The 19,393-nt window shown below is 40.6% G+C and overlaps 1 protein-coding gene across 6 annotated transcripts in view; it reads right to left on the bottom strand.

Annotated features, from left to right (window-relative positions):
• Positions 1–19,393, bottom strand: part of LOC124554848 — a 142,045-nt gene that overhangs the window by 29,376 nt on the left and 93,276 nt on the right. For 2 of the 6 annotated variants that reach the window (XM_047128511.1, XM_047128512.1), the window contains exons 8-9: positions 16,403–16,582; positions 13,957–14,756 (exon numbers count right to left, since the gene is read on the bottom strand). In XM_047128511.1, the coding sequence (XP_046984467.1) occupies positions 14,747–14,756; positions 16,403–16,582 (190 nt within the window). In that variant the 3' untranslated portion in view covers positions 13,957–14,746. Of the gene's footprint in view, positions 1–13,952; positions 14,757–16,402; positions 16,583–19,393 lie in introns of those variants that run through there. The other 4 variants (XM_047128515.1, XM_047128514.1, XM_047128516.1 and 1 more) reach the window with 3 other exon arrangements.

The raw sequence follows: 19,393 nt of genomic DNA, 5'->3' as shown, positions 1-19,393 counted from the left end.
TATGCATAGGTGCTACAAGGACCATAGAATCTACATCTATTCAGACAGCCAGGCAGCCCTGAAATCCCTAGAAGCTCCTGCAATGAGATCGAAGACTGTTGCAGAATGCCACAGGACTCTGGTGGAGCTAGGGGAAAGCAACAGGGTAAACCTAGTGTGGGTCCCTGGCCACTCAGGGATCTAATGACAAAGAGCAAGCTGACAGACTGGCCAGGATGAGGGCAATGACTCCATTTATTGGACCGGAACCTGTCCTGACAATCACCAAGGCTATGATCAAACTAGAACTATGGAACTGGCTTAGGAAACAGCATGTATAATATTGGACCAAGGTCCATAAATAAAGTCATGGTAAGATAATGATGCCCAAGTCATGCTTTAAAAGAAGCTCTGTAATCCTGGGACTGGAGTTGTGACCGGCCATAGTAATTTCAAAAAACACTTACACACAATGGGTATAACAGAAGAAGAACCTAAATGTAGGCTCTGTGATGAGGGTGAAGAAACTGCATCACACCTAATCTTCAAATGCATGGCATTGGAGAGCAAAAGATACAGAATCTTCGGGACAACTAGACCTGAAGAAATTGTGTCTAATAAAAAACTGGTAAAGGGACTCCTTGCACTATTTAAGGGCACTGGTTGACTTAACTAGATATACAGGGAGTGATACCGCACAATAAACTCTGTTTCGGTGCAGGCAGTGGTGGGTTATACCTAAGCTGTTTTAGCTTCCCTGTCAAAATCAAATCAAAGAGACTGCCTGCACTATTCTTGTCTGTCATCTTTTAGAATACTGCTGCGCAGTGTGGGATCCTTACCAGATAGGACTGACGGAGTACATCAAGAAAGTTCAAAGAAGGGCACCATGTCTTGTATTATCATGAAATAGGGGAGTGTGTGTCACTGAAATGATACAGGCTTTGGGATAGACATAATTAAAACAAAGGCATTTTTCACTGCGGCAAAATCTTCTCACTAAATTTCAATCACCAATTTTCTCCTCTGAATGAGAAAATATTTTGTTGATGCCAACCCACATATGGATAAACTATTGTTATAATAAAATAAGGGAAATCAGAGCTCGCACAGAAAGATATAGGCATTCAATTTTTTTCCACATGCTATACGAGATTGGAATAATAGAGAATTGTGAAGGCGGTTCAATGAACCCTCTGCCAGGCACTTAAATGTAATTTGCAGAGTATCCATGTTGATGTTGATGTTGATGTTGATGTTGATGTAGATGAGGCTGAGGACTGCCATGAAAAAATTGGGAGCAGATGGAATTCCAAAAGGGGAATACAATACACCTGAAGCAATGGAGTCAGTGTGAGAGCATGTGTAGAGTCACATTAAACAAGGAAAGAAACAGGCATAAAATACCTTGATGCCAAACAGAGCATTGCAAAGATGACAGAATATACCAAGAATGGATCAAGGGAATTAAATAGGTAAAATTTTTTAAACACAGTTTTTGTGGAAAATCAGTGGTCTTGAAATACAGGGCTATTACAAATGATTGAAGCGATTTCATAAATTTACTGTAACTCCATTCATTGACATATGGTCACGACACACTACAGATACGTAGAAAAACTCATAAAGTTTTGTTCGGCTGAAGCCGCACTTCAGGTTTCTGCTGCCAGAGTGCTCGAGAGCGCAGTGAGACAAAATGGCGACAGGAGCCGAGAAAGCGTATGTCGTGCTTGAAATGCACTTACATCAGTCAGTCATAACAGTGCAACGACACTTCAGGACGAAGTTCAACAAAGATCCACCAACTGCTAACTCCATTCGGCGATGGTATGCGCAGTTTAAAGTTTCTGGATGCCTCTGTAAGGGGAAACCAATGGGTCGGCCTGCAGTGAGCAAAGAAACGGTTGAACAAGTGCGGGCAAGTTTCACGCGTAGCCCACGGAAGTCGACGAATAAAGCAAGCAGGGAGCTAAACGTACCACAGCCGACGGTTTGGAAAATCTTACGGAAAAGGCTAAAGCAGAAGCCTTACCGTTTACAATTGCTACAAGCCCTGACACCCGATGACAAAGTCAAACGCTTTGAATTTTTGGCGCGGTTGCAACAGCTCATGGAAGAGGATGCGTTCAGTGCGAAACTTGTTTTCAGTGATGAAGCAACATTTTTTCTTAATGGTGAAGTTAACAGATACAATGTGCGAATCTGGGCAGTAGAGAATCCTCACGCATTCATGCAGCAAATTCGCAATTCACCAAAAGTTAACGTGTTTTGTGCAATCTCACGGTTTAAAGTTTACGGCCCCTTTTTCTTCTGCGAAAAAAACGTTACAGGACACGTGTATCAGGACATGCTGGAAAATTGGCTCATGCTACAACTGGAGACCGACAGCGCCGACTTCATCTTCCAACACGATGGTGCTCCACCACACTTCCATCATGATGTTCGGCATTTCTTAAACAGGAGATTGGAAAACCGATGGATCGGTCGTGGTGGAGATCATGATCAGCAATTCATGTCATGGCCTCCACGCTCTCCCGACTTAACCCCATGCAATTTATTTCTGTGGGGTTATGTGAAAGATTCAGTGTTTAAACCACCTCTACCAAGAAACATGCCAGAACTGCGAGCTCGCATCAACGATGCTTTTGAACTCATTGATGGGGACATGCTGCGCCGAGTGTGGGAGGAGCTTGATTATTGGCTTGATGTCTGCCGAATCACTAAAGGGGCACATATCGAACATTTGTGAATGCCTAAAAGAACTTTTTGAGTTTTTGTATGTGTGTGCAAAGCATTGTGAAAATATCTCAAATAATAAAGTTATTGTAGAGCTGTGAAATCGCTTCAATCATTTGTAATAACCCTGTACTATTAAAATATAATAAAACAGTTTAGACCACATCTTTTTTATTTTTATTTATTTATTTTCTTGAAAATGGTGACTCCTTGCTGATTGTTGGAACTGGTGCCACTGTTCTTCACACCATCCAAAAGCAGTTGGTGCTCCATACCACCAGCTCCAGCAGTCAGCAAGGAGCAATGGTTTGAGGATGATCAAACACTGATCCATCTTCTAAAATAAAATATCTTATGCAGTCTACACTGTTTTCATTACATCTTTAGAAGTAAATATGTCTCCTAGAATCCCGTCACATTAAAGCAATACACTGATATATTCAACTGAGAATACAGGGTGTCCCATTTTAATCTATACTGGTTGATATCTCTGGAGCGGCACAATTCTGCAAAAAAAGTCTGTAGTAAAAGTTGTAAGGCTCGAAGATGGTCATGGAGTGGTTACCCCAAAATGACCTTAAACCCTGTTTTCAAGGTCAAACCAAGGACAAGTTCATTTTTGCTAATGGTAACTCCTATTTTGTATTCCATATTCGTATTCTACATGAAAAAGCATTGTATGCAGGTTTTTTTTTTTTTTTTTTTTTTTTTTTGAGAGAGAAACCAATAGTTTGTTGCCAGGGGGCACTTCATTGGAACTTTTCCAGGACACCACGAAGCGAGATCGGGAAAAATTTTCAATGAAAATCTTGTATGGTTTCCGAACTCTGTCTACTGGTGAAATTTTTGTGAACTTGAAGTGGCCTTGAAATTCTTCAGTAGGGATTAACCTGAAAGCAAATACCGTCAGCATTAGTGGAACCCAATGTGCACCACTTGGAGGGGTGCCAAATTAGAGACCAGTATTGTGCTTGTGTAGGCACAATCAGAGAACAGAAGGATGGAGCTTTGAGGCTAGCTAATAAGTGTCATTGTTGGGGAATTTGAAATCATGCCTGAGGGTTCAGAGAAATTTTACCTTTTCTGAAAATCTGTGCTGTGTGCTGTGCTCACTTAGAATGATTCTTGACTGGCGTGACTTATAAATTTTTCTCTTATGGACATAGAAAAAATGTTTGTTAAGGGATTTAAAAAAATTCTACCTTGTCAAACTCTGATGAATTTCGCCTCGTGGGACTCAGTACAATCTCATCTAGCGAGACTCTAATGAGTTCCTGTGAAGTGAAATTTTTCCAAATCTACACAAGCAAAATTAGTCTCAACGCAAATGTTTGGAGCCCATAAGAGAAAAATTTATCTGAGTCACCTTGTCTCGCAATTGACTTTCTTGGGCCCATCTTTTGTTTCTGCCTTCTCTCCATATTTGAAAAGGATGGATTCCATGCGGTATTTCATTATTTTATTATTTACATCAATATCGAGATATGTAAAGGTGCTCTCTTGAAAGACAAACATCCGTTAGACACCTAAGTAATTTTCTGAAAGAGTGCACTTGAATACTGTATGCTTTGGCTTCATGTTGTGGTGTAAACAACAGCGAGCATGTGTAAACAAATGGGTCGCATAAATTGTAACAAATCAATTGTCCTGCAACATGCTTGCCGGATGTTTCGTAGAAGGAAAAACCTAAGAAAACCAATAATAGTAAAAGTGATAAGTACAATTTATTTTTTGAGTCTAATCTGTCCGAATGACTGATTACATGCCATAAGAAATAGTGAGAATGATAACAATTGTTCGTGAGTGTCACAATAATTATGCAGCAGCACAAAGGTTGTATGCCAAATGGTACCCCGATGCCCTTCACCCCATGAAGGTTACAATTACGTCTCTGGTAAGACGAGATGAAAGGGAGACCTTGAAAAGGCAGAGATGAAAGATGGGCCCAAGAGAGGCAATTGCACTGGGAGTTCGTGCTATCATCGCTGATGATCCGCACCTTTTGACTCATCAGATTCAGCGAATGCATGGCATGCCTCAATCAACGGTATCTCGTGTTTCGAGATACTTTAAATCCCACCCATATTGCTTACATATCACTGAAGCAATTGAGCCTGGGGATCCTGAGAGATGCCTGGCATTTTCTCGATGGGCCGATATGCAAATATGTCTTGATCCATTTTTCTTCGCATACATTCTCTCTTCGCATACATTCTCTTTAATGACGAGGGAAATTTCGACAACATGGGAGGTGTCAGTCTCCATAACGCACATTACTGGGCAGAAGCAAATCCTTGCTGGAAATGAGATCACTGAATGTGGTGGTCAATCAACGTCTGGGTTGGCATAGTTGGAGATTACGTGATAGGTCCTGATTTTTACGGCAAAATTTTGAACGGCTTGCGCTATCTTCACATTCTCCAGAATCAGGTGCTTCCTTTACTAGAAAATATCTTCCTAGACATATGAGCGCACATGTGGTTTCAACATGACATCACCCCTGCACATCAGGCCTTACCTGTCAGAAGGTACCTTAATGCAACTTACCAGAATCTATGGACTGGTATTGGTAGTGCAAGTCATGAATTCCCACCAAATTCACCAGACTTAACACCATTGGACTACTACTTATGGGGAGCTGTGAAGCAGAAGGTGTACTCCACTCCTGCGATGATGCCACAAGATATCAGAGAAAGGATTGTGGCAGCTTTCCAGGCAATCACGTATCAGACATTGAATGATGTTGAGACCAGTTTCCGACAGAGATTGCAAATGTGCCTTAGGTAAAATGGGCAGTTGATCGAGCATCTGAGATCCTAAATTTCCAGTGAGAACCCTATTAATCAGCTCTTTTCAGGGCTAACCATGTGTGAAGTCCACTGTGCAACCTCCACATGGGGCACATTGGGTTCCGATAATAATGGTAACCTGGGAAAGTTACAATGAAGTACTCCCTGGCGACAAACCATTTGGTTTAAAAACAAAATGTTCCGTACAAACAATGTGCATTTTTTCACCTAGAATATGAACATGGAATAAAAAATAGGGATTACCATTAGTAAAAATGAACTTGTCCTTGGTTTGACCTTGAAAACAGTGTTTAATGTCATTTTGGGGTAACCACTCCATGACCCCCATCAAGCCTTACAACTTTTGCTAGAGACTTTTCTTGCAGAATTGTGCCGCTCCAGAGATATTGGCTGGTAGAGATTAAACTGGAACAAACTTTACAATAGTTCTTCTGGAGAGCAGAAAGCAATGTTGGCAGACAAATACATCTCTCACTTTGCACAAATAAAGCTACTGTCATGGAAATCAAAGAAAAAGACAAAATCACTTCAATCTCTGGTAAGTCCATTATCAGTGGATGTTTTAATCTGCAGAAAATGTTGGCAACTCCTCAATCTGATATGAGCACAGTTCTACAGTCTGCAACATGGGAAACAAGGAAGGGTAATGTTACGATTGGTATGAGGTCATAGTCCACATGAAACAGCCATTTCTTGCAGATGCAAGCTGGTGAAGGTGGCAAAACATTCAAACTCTACTCAGGCAGCTGCAGAGGGCAAAATAGAAACAGATTCGTATTTTGTGTGTTTGATATTCCAGACGTAATAGATGGAATGACTTATCACACATTGTTTTGTAGAAAGGGGGTGATGTGATGTGACAGCAACACCATATCAATGACACCTCATGAGCCAGAACATTCTGCGCAGCTGCGGCTACACTGCGGCAGCTTGTAAGACTGGCCTCACACCAAAGCCAACAAAAAGCAGCAGCTCTGGGCTGTCCAGGACACTCGTTGACATACACATCCTACATGATGCACGTATGCGTAACTATCTTCTTCCACTGAAGCCGCAAGGGCAGCCAATCAAAAACTTATAGCTCTATGCTGTGGCCCCCAAAAGGTAGAATCATCACAATTTATGTTTGAAGATCATAGCTGACATTGCTCAGGACTTCGCAGCTCCGGTAATCGCCTGACGGAGTGGATCTGTGACAGCATTCCCCTCCTGAAGAGTCGCAATTGGTGGCTATTCAATATTTCATCCTGTCTGCAGAAACTGTATTTCAAACTTTGCTGCTTCCTCAGCAGAACTCAACTACACATTCCACAGGGACTAATACTGCCGAGTTGCAGAACAAAAATTACAAGTTACTTTTCTCAAGAGTTTTCTTTCAGTTAAGTCAAGAAGAAACCTTATGTTGTGTAACTCATTTCTGCAAATTCTCCACTGAATGTAAGCCAACTTTATGTTCATGACTGTGTGTCAGTTGGCAGACTGTGAATAAATGTGTTAACTGCTACCTGACTTTCCATGTTAGTTATCTCTGGTGTACCAGATACAGCATTGGAGATGAGAAGTTAAAATTGTGCCCAAGCACTGTTGCAGGTAATCAATTTTCTGATTTGGACTTGTTGACATCACAAAAGCAGCAAACACTGAGCACCTCACACACTCAGTGATTGTTGTGCTACAGAGGATGCAGTAGATGAACAAGATTGTGGCAGAAGGGCTGATAGCAATTATACACACTCAATGCCAGCAGGCCCAAATTGATTCATCAGTGCGAAACATCAGAGGCACGCTGCCCCCCCCCCCCTTCCCAAAGCTTCAACTGAGAGCTGGAACCTTGATTGTGCGACATTGCATGCATGGAACAACACTTCCTGGTTCATGACATTACAGGTGATACACAGCAATGCGCATTCTTACTGCCAAATGCAGGCCTTGCCATTTACCAGCTTATGCAGCAACTACACCCAAAGGCAATTTGAACTACCTTCACTATGCCACCCTGTAGTCTATTTTGACTCTCAGGTTCATGTGGCAGCCACCCAACAAGTTCTTCAGCTGCAATAAACAGGCCTCACAACCATACCACAACTGGATTGCAATGCTCCATGGACTGTCCCAGGAATGCAGATTCAAATGCTCCAATCCACACTGCGTATGCCCCCAAACTAGTTCACTCACCTGGCAAAGCCTTGAGATATGACTTTCTGAAGTTAAAAGATCCTGCCCATGGTTGTTTACCAATTATACAGGCATTCAAACAATCTCTGCGATAGTCAGCTTCCTTACCAGTCAGGACCAGCCCACCTGATAGGCAGCAAGAATGGAAAACAAACAGACACATACACAAACTACACCATCCTTAATAGTCGTGTGTTCACTGCTTAATCAGCCACCAACACCAGCAGTTCCATTTTCATAGAACTGAGAGTGCATCTCATGGAAAATTGGGCCATAACGTGGAGGTGAGCCAATCAGCCCCACCTATGGAGGTGGATCGAACTTTCTCCAATCAACCCACTGCTGGCATGATCTGGCCAGATGTCTCCTACATGCAAACAGTGATCATCCATTCACTACAAATCATGTCAATTATGTCCGCCCCAGTAGCTGAGTGGTCAGCGTGACGGATTGCCGTCCTCTGGGCCCGGGTTCGATTCCCGGCTGGGTCGGAGATTTTCTCCGCTCAGGGACTGGGTGTTGTGTTGTGTTCATCATCATTTCATCCCCATCCGGCGTGCAGGTCGCCCAATGTGGCGCCGAATGTAATAAGACCTGCGATATGGCAGCCGGACCTGCCCCGCGAGGGGCCTCCCGGCCAATGACGCCAAACGCTCATTTCCATTTCCATGTCAATTATGGTGTCTCTCAATGGAGTCCCAGTTGTCCTTGACGCCGCCTCCTCAGCCACCAACACTGACTGGGAAACATATCAGAAAGTTGGGTTACCACAGCTACATCTTTTCGACACCCCACTTCACAGTTTTAGCAACTACCTCACATCTGTGTCCGGATTTTTCTGTGCAAAAGTTCAATACAGTGCCACCACTCTCACAGCATAGATGTTGGTGATCGCCCCCAGGGTACTTTCAAACCTCTTGGCTTTTAATCTGTTTAATACATTAGGACTGGAAATTAATGACACTTAGGAGACTGTGAGGGTGGCTGGAGAAACCACGGACATCACGGACTCTCAGAGAAATTTCTGACCATCTTTTTATGACAGGACTCGGTCATCTCGCACATTGAGGCACAGATTAACTTGCTACCAATGGCGAGACCCGAATTCTTCGAATCACATAATGTGCCATTTGCGTTTAGGGAGAAGCTACACAGTGAATTATAATGACTCCATGGCCAAGGTGTAATAACTGTAGTTAAGAACTGTTCATGGGTAATGACAATTGTGAATGTAATTCCATCTCTGTCTGGAGTGCTGACAGCTGTCCAAGGAGCATGCATGCCCGTAATAATCTTCACGAAACCAGTTAAAAGTGCTGCCATATTTTTTAACATGAAGGTTACTCGATTTAAGCAGGCCTGAAGATGACATACTGTACTGTAAAAACTGGTAGCCTAAAAATAAAACCTAAATAACGAGATTGGTATTGTATTATTGGAATGACAATTGTGATAATGGAAAAAACCAAACGGAGCACTTTTTATTTGTTGGGACTTTTAAGAGGATACATGATGAGTGGTGGACCCATATCTCATTCCCAGGTTGGAAGTAATTAGGACCAAACTCGCAGGACCACATATTTGCCAAGGTCGACCTTAAAGATGCATATTTATATTTGCCCTTGGACACAGAATCACACTCGATGTTAGTCGTTGAAATTTCATTTGGTCTGTATTGGTATAATCACCTGCCATTTGGAATAACTAGTGCACCAGCTACATTCCAAAGGTACCTGGAGAAATCAATCAAGAGCATTTTGAGAATAGTGAATTACCTGGATGTCTCCTCATTGCAGGTATGGATGCCACAGAATTCAGGAAGAAACTTTTTTCAGTGTTTTCACATGTGGATCTCCACTGTAACATAGACAAGTGTGAATTTTTTGGGCACCAAATCGATTATCTTGGACACGTATTTAGTGCCTCAGGAATCTGCCCAACCCGACAGTATCTGGATGCCATTCAAAAGTTGCCAGTAACCAAGGACAGATCACAACTTCTTACTGTTGGTTTATCGCACAGGCAGCAGCACTCTCTGAACCCCTCAATCAGCCACTTCACAAAACTGTCCCCTGGAAATGGTCATCTGCTTGTGACAAGGCATTCTGGGAACTGAAATAGGAGCTGTTACAATCAGCCTGCCTCACGGCATATAATCCCAAACATCGCCTTATACTGGTGCCTGATGCCTCCAACTATGGAGCGGGTGCAGTTCTTTTCTATATAATTAATAGAGTAGGACAGTCCATCGCATCCGCATCTAAGATATTAAATTCAGCTCAGTGCAACTACAGCCAAATTGAATAGGATCATCATGACAGTGTGTAAGGGCAGGAATTCACCCTCTTTGCAGACCATAAACTGCTGCTACCCTTACTAAAGACTTCAGCAGCCATACCAACCAAAACAGTAAGATGCCTACAAAGGTGGACCATGTTCCTCTCTGCCTATACATATGATTTCATTTCTGATTCACAATACAGCATGCCAATGCCGATTTGTTATCTCGGTTGCCCATAGATCAGGATCCTGAGTTTGAAGCTGACCTCAGGGGTGCTTCCAGACAGATGCAGCCGCTGAAGAAGCCCTGGACAATCTCCCACTGGCTGCACACCTCGTCCAATACAACGTAGCTTCAGGCCAGGTGCTGCAAGACCTCAGGTACATCAACGGAGACTAGCCAATGAATAAAAAGACCTTACACCACCCAGATCTACAAACATTCTGGCCATAACACCATGACCTGTCCATTAGACAAAGCATCATTCTCATCAGGGCAATAATGGTTGCACGAGGGTCCTCATTTGGCAATAGGCCCTGGATCTACCGCACCAAGGACATTAGGATGTGGTGCTCACGAAGCGACTCTCAAGACATCATATCTACTGTTGAGGTATTCACTCTGATATTGTGGCTATTGTCGCCAAGTGTACAACTTATGAAAGTAAGCAAGGTGCCCTACCCCAACGCTATTTCTCTTGGCCAACAACCTCATGGTCCTGCGTCCACATTTCTTTTGCAAGCCCATTCCTTGGGGGTACCTGGCTCATAGTGATAGATACTGGCAGGGGGTTTCCATTTGCATCATGAATGACCTCTGGTTCATCTGCATGTATAATACAAGCACTGACAAACATTTTTGCCCTCAAAGTGCTGCCTGAGTTCACTGCATGGACAATGGTCCTCAATTCACTTTGGCCAAATTCCAGGCCTTTTGCAAGTCTCATGGTATTTCTTTGGTCCACACTGCACAATTACACCTGGTTCCTAATGGATTAGCAGAAAGATTTGTTTGTACTTTTAAAACATAACCGGTGAAGCTGTGTCAGCACCACCATCTACAAGAGGTAGCAGCTCTGTTCTTGGCCTCATATCATAGCACACCTGTAGATGGAACCTCACCACTGGAAAACTCCATGGCCATCCCATCCCTCCAAGCTCTCAATCCTTCATCCCCAGGTACAGGAGATGCATCTCAGATGCAACAGGCGACACAGATTTTCTCTCGAAGACCTAGTGTGGACCCTTACTTTTTCGCAAGGACACATCTGCTAGTTGCCAGCAAAAGTCACTCACCTTCTACCTTCTAGGCTGAGCCATGGTGGCACTGGAACTCATAGATGGCACCTGGTGCCAAAAACACATTAACCAAGTATGTCCTTGTCATACCCTGGCTCCACCACCAGACAACCTGACTAAGGTCTCTGTTACAGAACTGCGAGCAACAGGTGGTCCACCAATGAGGATGCCACAATCTGCACCATTCCTGGAGGACATCACACCCAGGGCTAAAGACTGCAGACCATCTCAGCCAGTCAGTCCATGGAAGTGGACCCCAGCTCAGCCAGCCTCCCCCATCCCACCCCAGGGATGGAGGACACTGACTTCACAATTCCGAGAACTATCGCCACCTCGCCATCTCTGTCCTGGGAGAGGGGAGAGGCGGGGGGGGGGGGGGGGGGGGAGGAGGGGAGAGGAATGTCATCCATGACATGACAGCTATGCTGCACCGACAACACCTCATGAGCTTGTGCAATCTGTGCGGCCATGGCCACGCCGTGCAGTCAATCGAAAACTGTAGCTCTACACCACGGCCTATTTAGTTTGGTGCAGCGGCCCCTGAAGACACAATCGTCACAGTTGATGACGGAGGATCACCGCTGACATCACTCGGGACTTCGTAGCTCCGGTAACTGCAACATGTGGATCCGTGATGGCATTCTGACTGGTTCCCTGAAGATTGGTAATTTGTGAATGTTCCATATTTCATCCAGGCTGTCGAAACTGTATTTCTGACTAAGAAATATATTGCTGCTTGCTCAGCAAAACTTTAACTTGGTATTAGACTTCAAAATATTTCACTACTTGCTCAGAAGGACATAACTCCATATTCCAAAGGAACTGCTACCACTAAGTTGTGGAATGAAATTTACAAGCTACTTTTCCAAAAGCGTTCTTTCAGTTAAGTTTAAGTCAAGAAGAAACCTTATGTTGTGTAAATCATTTCTGTAACTCTCCACTGAATGTAAGTCACATTTCTGTTGCTATAAAGTTACTTTTTTCCATAAGACTGTGTCAGTTGTCAGACTGTGAATAAATATGTTAAATGCTACCTGGCTTTCCATGTTGGTTATCTCCAGGATACCGGGTATTGCTGGGGGCACTCACAGAATGAAGGTGATTCAGTGCAGACTGATCGAAAGAAGAACCAATCAGTGTATATTCCAGATTAGTGGTCACCTTGTTTAGAATGTATAATGTCAACAGTAAGCCATGAACAATTAACGAAATGATACAGGACTTAATATATGACTTCAAGAAAGTGGTGCAGAAGTAACAGCAGATGTACAACACCAGTAAAAGAGAAAAAGAGAGAAAAAGAGAGAAAGAGAGAGAGAGAGAGAGAGAAGAGAAGAGAGGTGATGTGAAGTAAAGTACATGAAACTGTTGTCTTAGAAGGATGACCATAGGAAGTGTACTTCAAGTACACTTACCAAGAAAAAGCAAAATGTATCTTTGTCCACAAGCAATCTAGAGGAAGGCCGCTATCATTCTGTGGTATCCTTCAACAGGGATGTCACGAGTTCCTGCTGATCAGTGAAAAGAAGTTGAAGGATCTCTTGTCCATATACAACAGCAAATGCATCCCAATTGCCCATCATCAGTTTTATCAAAGCGTGCTTTCAAAACAAGCTGGTACACCAGAACATATCGATTGTGATGTATCAAGTGCTGATGAATGAGGATCTCTAATGAATAGTGTGCAAGAACCTCATAATACATTACTTCCTCAGTTTTTTATCATCATAAAGCAACTTATGATGAAAATATGTTGTAGATTTATCCAGAGAAGAAATAAGTCCATTTTCGAAAACAGGTAAGGCATATCAGCATAGGGCATTTATATCCCTTCATTTGTATCTGCTTCTCTGTGAAGTTTTGACAAAACTGAAATAAATTTGGGTTTATACTGTTCAGCTTAAACTTCTTTTGCTTCTCCTGTAAAACTGACAATATGGAGTTACAATGTTAATACTTGGAGCTGTCATCATGGTTGATTGGTAGGTTGGTTGGTTGGCTGGCTGGGGGGAGGGTACCGAACAGCGTGGTCATCGGTCCCATTAGATCAGGAAAGGATGGGAAGGGAAGTCGGCCATGCCCCTTCAAAGGAACCATCCCAGCATTTGCCTGAAGCGATTTAGGGAAATTATGGAAAACCTAAATCAGGATGGCTGGACGTGGGTTTGAATCATCGTCCTCCCGAATGTGAGTCCAGTGTGCTAACCACTGCGCCACCTCACTCTGTCTACATGTTTCTTCTACCTGGGTGACATAGTATATTATGGCTGCTCTGAAGATGTGATCAATTTCATACATCACATCCAATCTTGCGAAAAACACCACACCTGACAGAAGGTTAATGGTGAAAATATTTTGGGCAGCGGCCAGTTTTCCTGTCTCTTGTTCCTTTAGGTCACATACAGAATTACAACTGTTATCAGTATTATTAATTCTGGTCAGATGCGCATATGTCTGGATTTTTTCAACATTTCTTAAAAGGTTGCAGTAATGAATCTTTACTTGTTTTGGCAATTATATCAACTTCTTTTCCTGTTCACAAGGGTTTTTAACTGCTTACATTATCCTTCTTTTTACATATGTATTTGAATTTTGGAAAAATAGCTACTGAAATAAAATTGTAGCAATCAAATAACGCTTAAAGGTCATTTCTTCAGTCAAACTTTTAGACTGTTTAAGTTAATTTTTCTTCAAAAGGCAATCGCAGGCACTTGCTTCCATGTTCTGATGAAGACAAAAACTACTTGGTTCAATATGTTTTTGTTTGACTGTAACATATGAGGCAACTCCTTTTCTTATACTGACTCCACATGAAAACGATGCTAGCCCATAAACACTTACATTTACCTCATTTATCCATCTGATTACACAATGTTCAGGTAAGTTCACAACTCTACAATTCTTCTATGTATACAAGCAGATCATTTACCTTATTTTTCAATCCCCTAATATTCTGTTGTAACAAACCATACTTACAAAAATATTACAGTATCTGCTTACTAGCAACTGAATGCAACTAAGAAATAAAAATAAAATAAGTATGAAACTTCTTCCATTGTTTTCTAAGTTCCTGTCCAACCTGGCTTCTGAATGACACAATGAAGGATTTCAAACACTTCTTTTTACAAAAGTATCAAGCACCACACATCATATTTCAGCATACCTCAATGTTCAAGCTCGACATGAGGTATCCCACAGCGTACCTTGTCAGGTGGGTCCATCTGGTGTATTTAGAACTTAGAAGTGATGTCCAGACCACAGCAGGAGAGTGAAATGACTTCTTTAGCACAATCAAGGACTCCATCAAGGCTCTGATAATCTTCACTTCAGTCTTGTGATGAACACTGTTACATCAGTCCTGCAAAAGCCACTACCATTGGCTCTCCTGTAAGTTGATGGTGTCATGTTGACCATGAGCAGCAATTTGATCTCCAAAAGAAATTCTGAATGTAGTGTGGCTGACTAACTCAATTTGGCCTGTGTTAAAAAAAAAACATGTAAGTGAATCAATTAGAGCCTGGGATTATCCACACTTACAACACAGATCTACCCAACGTGGCAGAATTCAAATATCTTGGTAACTGATGAGTGCCAACTCACTCATTAGCTCTAGGGACTGATGACTCTGGACTGGACACACATGAAGTGATAAATTATAACTCACATTAACTGCATATGTTTGATAAACTATCATCTGAAACCCAAAATTGACAATGCTCCTATCCATCTTATCACACTCTATAGACCTAGATGTTGGAATAGCACTGCCAAGGCAGGTGATATGTTATGTTTAAGCCATGTGCAAGTTTCCAAGGATACTGCAGTAAACTTTTGGGTGGCATGCCATTCAGACAACCATAACAGCAAAAAATTCATATATTCAATGTATATTTACTATGTGGCTTTTTTAAGCAAAAGACTTGTGTGACTTAATCCGTCTCTCAGATCTGCTATAAGAAGGGGGGGGGGGGGGGGGGCGAGGAAGTACCCCATTGTTTAATTTTTAAAATGCCTCTATCTTGGTGACTAATGGAGTTTTAAGAACGAGTCAGTTTTTGTTTCATGGGCCACGATCACTGCTTGTCTGTGTGAAAAGAGAATACAAATATCTTTAACACATCAAATTTGTTGAACGAGTTAGGCATCTCATCCTTTTTATCTTTGTTGGTTTTGAATTTATTTTTATGCCATTCAGTTTTCTTCCCACTTAATATAATCAACTACAATTCTCTTCAGAGTTCCTTTGGTGTGAAACAACAAATGCACTTATGGTACAAGTTCCTCCTCAAAATGATTTGTAATTTTTTCCACATTATTCATGTCTTGTGAACCAAGACAACTTGTATAAAATCATGTTGGTATAAAATTCATATATTCCCTCAGTTTTCATTTATTTCTTAGGCACATCTTTCTAGTCTTTTGACACTACCTGTACTGTTTACTATTGCAGACAGAATATACTGACATCACTCTTTTCTTCACTTTTTATGCATGTATAACTTTACATTTCCTATGTAACCATGTTTACTGTTCTTACTTTTGAGTTTTCCAAACATACAGGACTTTATCGCTCAAGTGTTTCATTACTGACATACATCACCTTTCTAAAACACATTCCTTTGGAATTGGATTACATATTTCATATATAATATTTCCAGTCTTCATTCCACAAATTCCTGAGACCTTATTTTTATACAAATATCTAACTGCTATCAACTTGTTATTGAGGTACTTGGACATGCGTTAACTGCTCTTAATAATAAGATTAAGTTTCCTTGCTAGGTTTGCTTCAGTTTCTCCCTTCTGTTCCACACTGTTCTTTTGTATTCAGAGTTCAACTCACTAACAATAAAAATAAATATGTCATCACACACTGCATTAAGCATCTCCTCATAAAGGCCCTTGTATCCAAAACGACACACAGATAAATTGGTTAACATGATTCTAAACAAAGTTAAAATCTAATTCCAGTGTTCTTTTGTGCAATTGTTATACAGCCTTTTAATAACAAAAGATCTATTTTCCTATCTTTGATCCCACTGAAAAGTCTATAATCATGCAGAATGTATCATATTAAGAATCTTACTTATCTACAAGAAGAAATATATCTCAACATAATCTACCCTGGATCAACAACAGCTCTGACAGGCCACTTGCGACCAATGTGGTCATATTCAGTAGCATAATTCACAGAACTCATGATGCGTGGTGCAGCAATGTCACACTTGACTGGATACTGACTGCTTCTGCTGCAGACATTTGTTAGCCGACTGTACTGGTAATTCGTCTCAGACTGCACACCTCTGGAAAAAGAGAAAGCTATTATATTTTAACAGAAAGATAGAAATGTCAACAATATAATGCTCTATATTCAACAACAAGAAATCAAGCAAATGATCCAGATATTTGAGAGTAAAATTCTCATTCAGAAGTCTTTTAGATACATTGACAGAAACCACTTAAATGTCTGCTACAGAAGAAAACATCAAATATTTTGGGCATATCTAAATAAACACTATCAAATTGTGTGGGCAAGTATTAAAAAGGAGAATATACAGGCTTTTGTTATGCTGAAGGAAAGTCTTAAACGAAAAACAAACAATGATTACAGGGCTAGGTAACCACTAACACGCAAGAAGAAATGTTGGTTACTGGTCAGGCACGTAAGAAGTAGTGATTACTACTTTTTTAGTCAGTAGAATTTTCTCTGAACTGTTTATGAAGCAGTGACCTGTGTGTGACTGTCTGCTACTTGGCACGACATCATGGTGTGTGTGGTGGGTAGTCTTGATTGCAATTTAAATAATTAGTTACTTTTAAATACCATCAATTAAAAATCAATTTCTTTAGTACTCTGCTCTTAATTATGTGCCTGTATGCTTAGATATCCTAGATAAATGAAATGCTGCAGGATGTAACATGCAAGATTCAATTGACGTCTATGTTTTCTGGTGCTGTAACTCACACACCTACTCTAGAAAAAGTATATTAACAAAATAGTATTTAATATCCTGCTGACAGCATGGTTAAGTAGCAGACTGACTACATTTTAGTAACTGAAACTATTTCATCATTAATTATCAAAGATTCGAAGACACTGTGACTGAAGAACGATTTAGATTTATTTGTCAAACTGTTCTCACTTTTGGCTGCTGATATACCTCATTATTCCAACTTCTCAGCTCAATGGCCTAGTTGTCCAAACAAGAAATTTACAATTCTTTCACAAAATTTTACCCCACGAGCAATAACCTCGACAGCACAGACAAACCACTTAATTTATTTTAATGTGTATAAATTTAAGATCACAACTGCATGTAAAGCTACCTGTGTGTAAAGTTTTTGCAGGTATGCTCAGGTATTAGCAGTGTCTAGTGTACTTATTTAGGTAATGAAAGTTATTGCTTTGGCAGAAAAATAAAAAGTTGAAAATAAACACAGAGATCAAATCCTGCTTAGAAAATAAGCTGCAATATTTGGCTCTCAGAAGTAGCCACACTTTGTTTCAAACATGTTGCACTAAGTATGTGTGCAGAGTTTGGTAAAGAGTTGTCTCATCCACACACCTTCTCATAATGGTGCAGTGATGGGGCAAGCTGCAGAGCTGAGCACATTTGGCTGTGTTCACAGAGTGTGAGCATGTTCTGGGAGCACAAATTCTTGCCAGGCATGTTTTAGACAATGATATGAACATTCTGAATCATCATTTCTATGGAGTACATTTGTTGTGCTGGTTGGAGTGTAGCAAATGGATGATGATGATGATGATTGTGATTTTCAAGGGCCTTCACTACATGGTTACCAGTTCCTCTTATAGCATTTGAAGATGTAGGTACTAGAATTTTTTTCCCATAGTAATAAAGCTATCATATGTATTGCAGTTTGTACACGGATGGTAAATTAAAGTAATAAAATGTAACTGTCATTAAGGTAAAAGCTAAGATCATTATGTAAAAAAGATAAAACTACAAAGTATGCCGTGTGTATCTATTGTGATTGTAATTGATGCAGTGAAATGTAAAATCTATTAAAAATGTTGTTACACACTGAAGTAGTTGTCTTCTGTTTATCATATCCACTGTAACATGATTGCACAAAATATACATACATTTCTGCTGTTATTTAGTTGTATATGGCAAAAGTTGTGCTAAATTTTAGTTCTGTGTGGCAAAAGTGATGCTAAATGAATACTTATTTTAACTATGACCACAACTGGTGACCCTAAAACCTAAACCTGAGTATGTAAAAATCAAAAACCTTTTTCTAATTTTACTGTGTTGATTTAAATACACAATTTCATGGCAAACCCACGATTAAACAATGGCGGCATCAAAATATCATGCATGACTGTGAAAATACCACCTCTCTGGTGGAAAAAGGTGAAAATATGGGTTTAAAAAGTGAAATCTCAATTTTTTATCACAAATATTTTTATCACAAATATTTTTATCACAAATATTTTTATCACAAATATAAGCACTTAAGTGACAAATTGTCATTATATTTGGTATCGGAAAATTGTGGAGCTAATTTCAGATTTCATATGCAAACCATTACCAGCTTCCCCACATGCAGACTTCAAAACACGTCTTACCTCAGATTTTGAACAGCCAGAGTCAAATACAAAAATAAAAACAAAAAAAATTACTAAGTGGATTAGAACTAGGAGACAAAAAATTATCTACAGCACTCAAGAAATATGTGTATTCTTGTTGGGACACAATTAACCAACAATTTTTTAAAAATTATAGTTCTACAATGATTACCAACCAATGCATGTTCTATACCAGCAGCTAAGCAATATGTAAGCCTCAATACAATGGCTTCTGTGGCTGAAAAAAAAAATCTTAGACATCATGAACCCCAGCCAGTTCGCATACAGTGCTAAAACTGTTTCAGCTCCATCTTAAGATGACTGACTTTCCACATCTGGAGAATATGCTTTCAGAACTAATGAACCAGATTCTTAAGTTATAAACCTAGAAATGACTGAGAACCAGATTGAAATCATCGCAAACAAACAGCCGATAAGTTGGTATCATCATAAATTCAAGCAGAATGTGAAGAAATTTGTACTATCATGTTTATTTGTTTCTCAACAGTCCTCTGACACT

Source organism: Schistocerca americana, chromosome X (assembly GCF_021461395.2).
Source record: "Schistocerca americana isolate TAMUIC-IGC-003095 chromosome X, iqSchAmer2.1, whole genome shotgun sequence".
In the NCBI taxonomy this organism is placed as follows: domain Eukaryota; kingdom Metazoa; phylum Arthropoda; class Insecta; order Orthoptera; family Acrididae; genus Schistocerca; species Schistocerca americana.
Note: the sequence above shows the minus strand (reverse complement) of the source record. Positions and strands in the feature narration are given on the sequence as shown.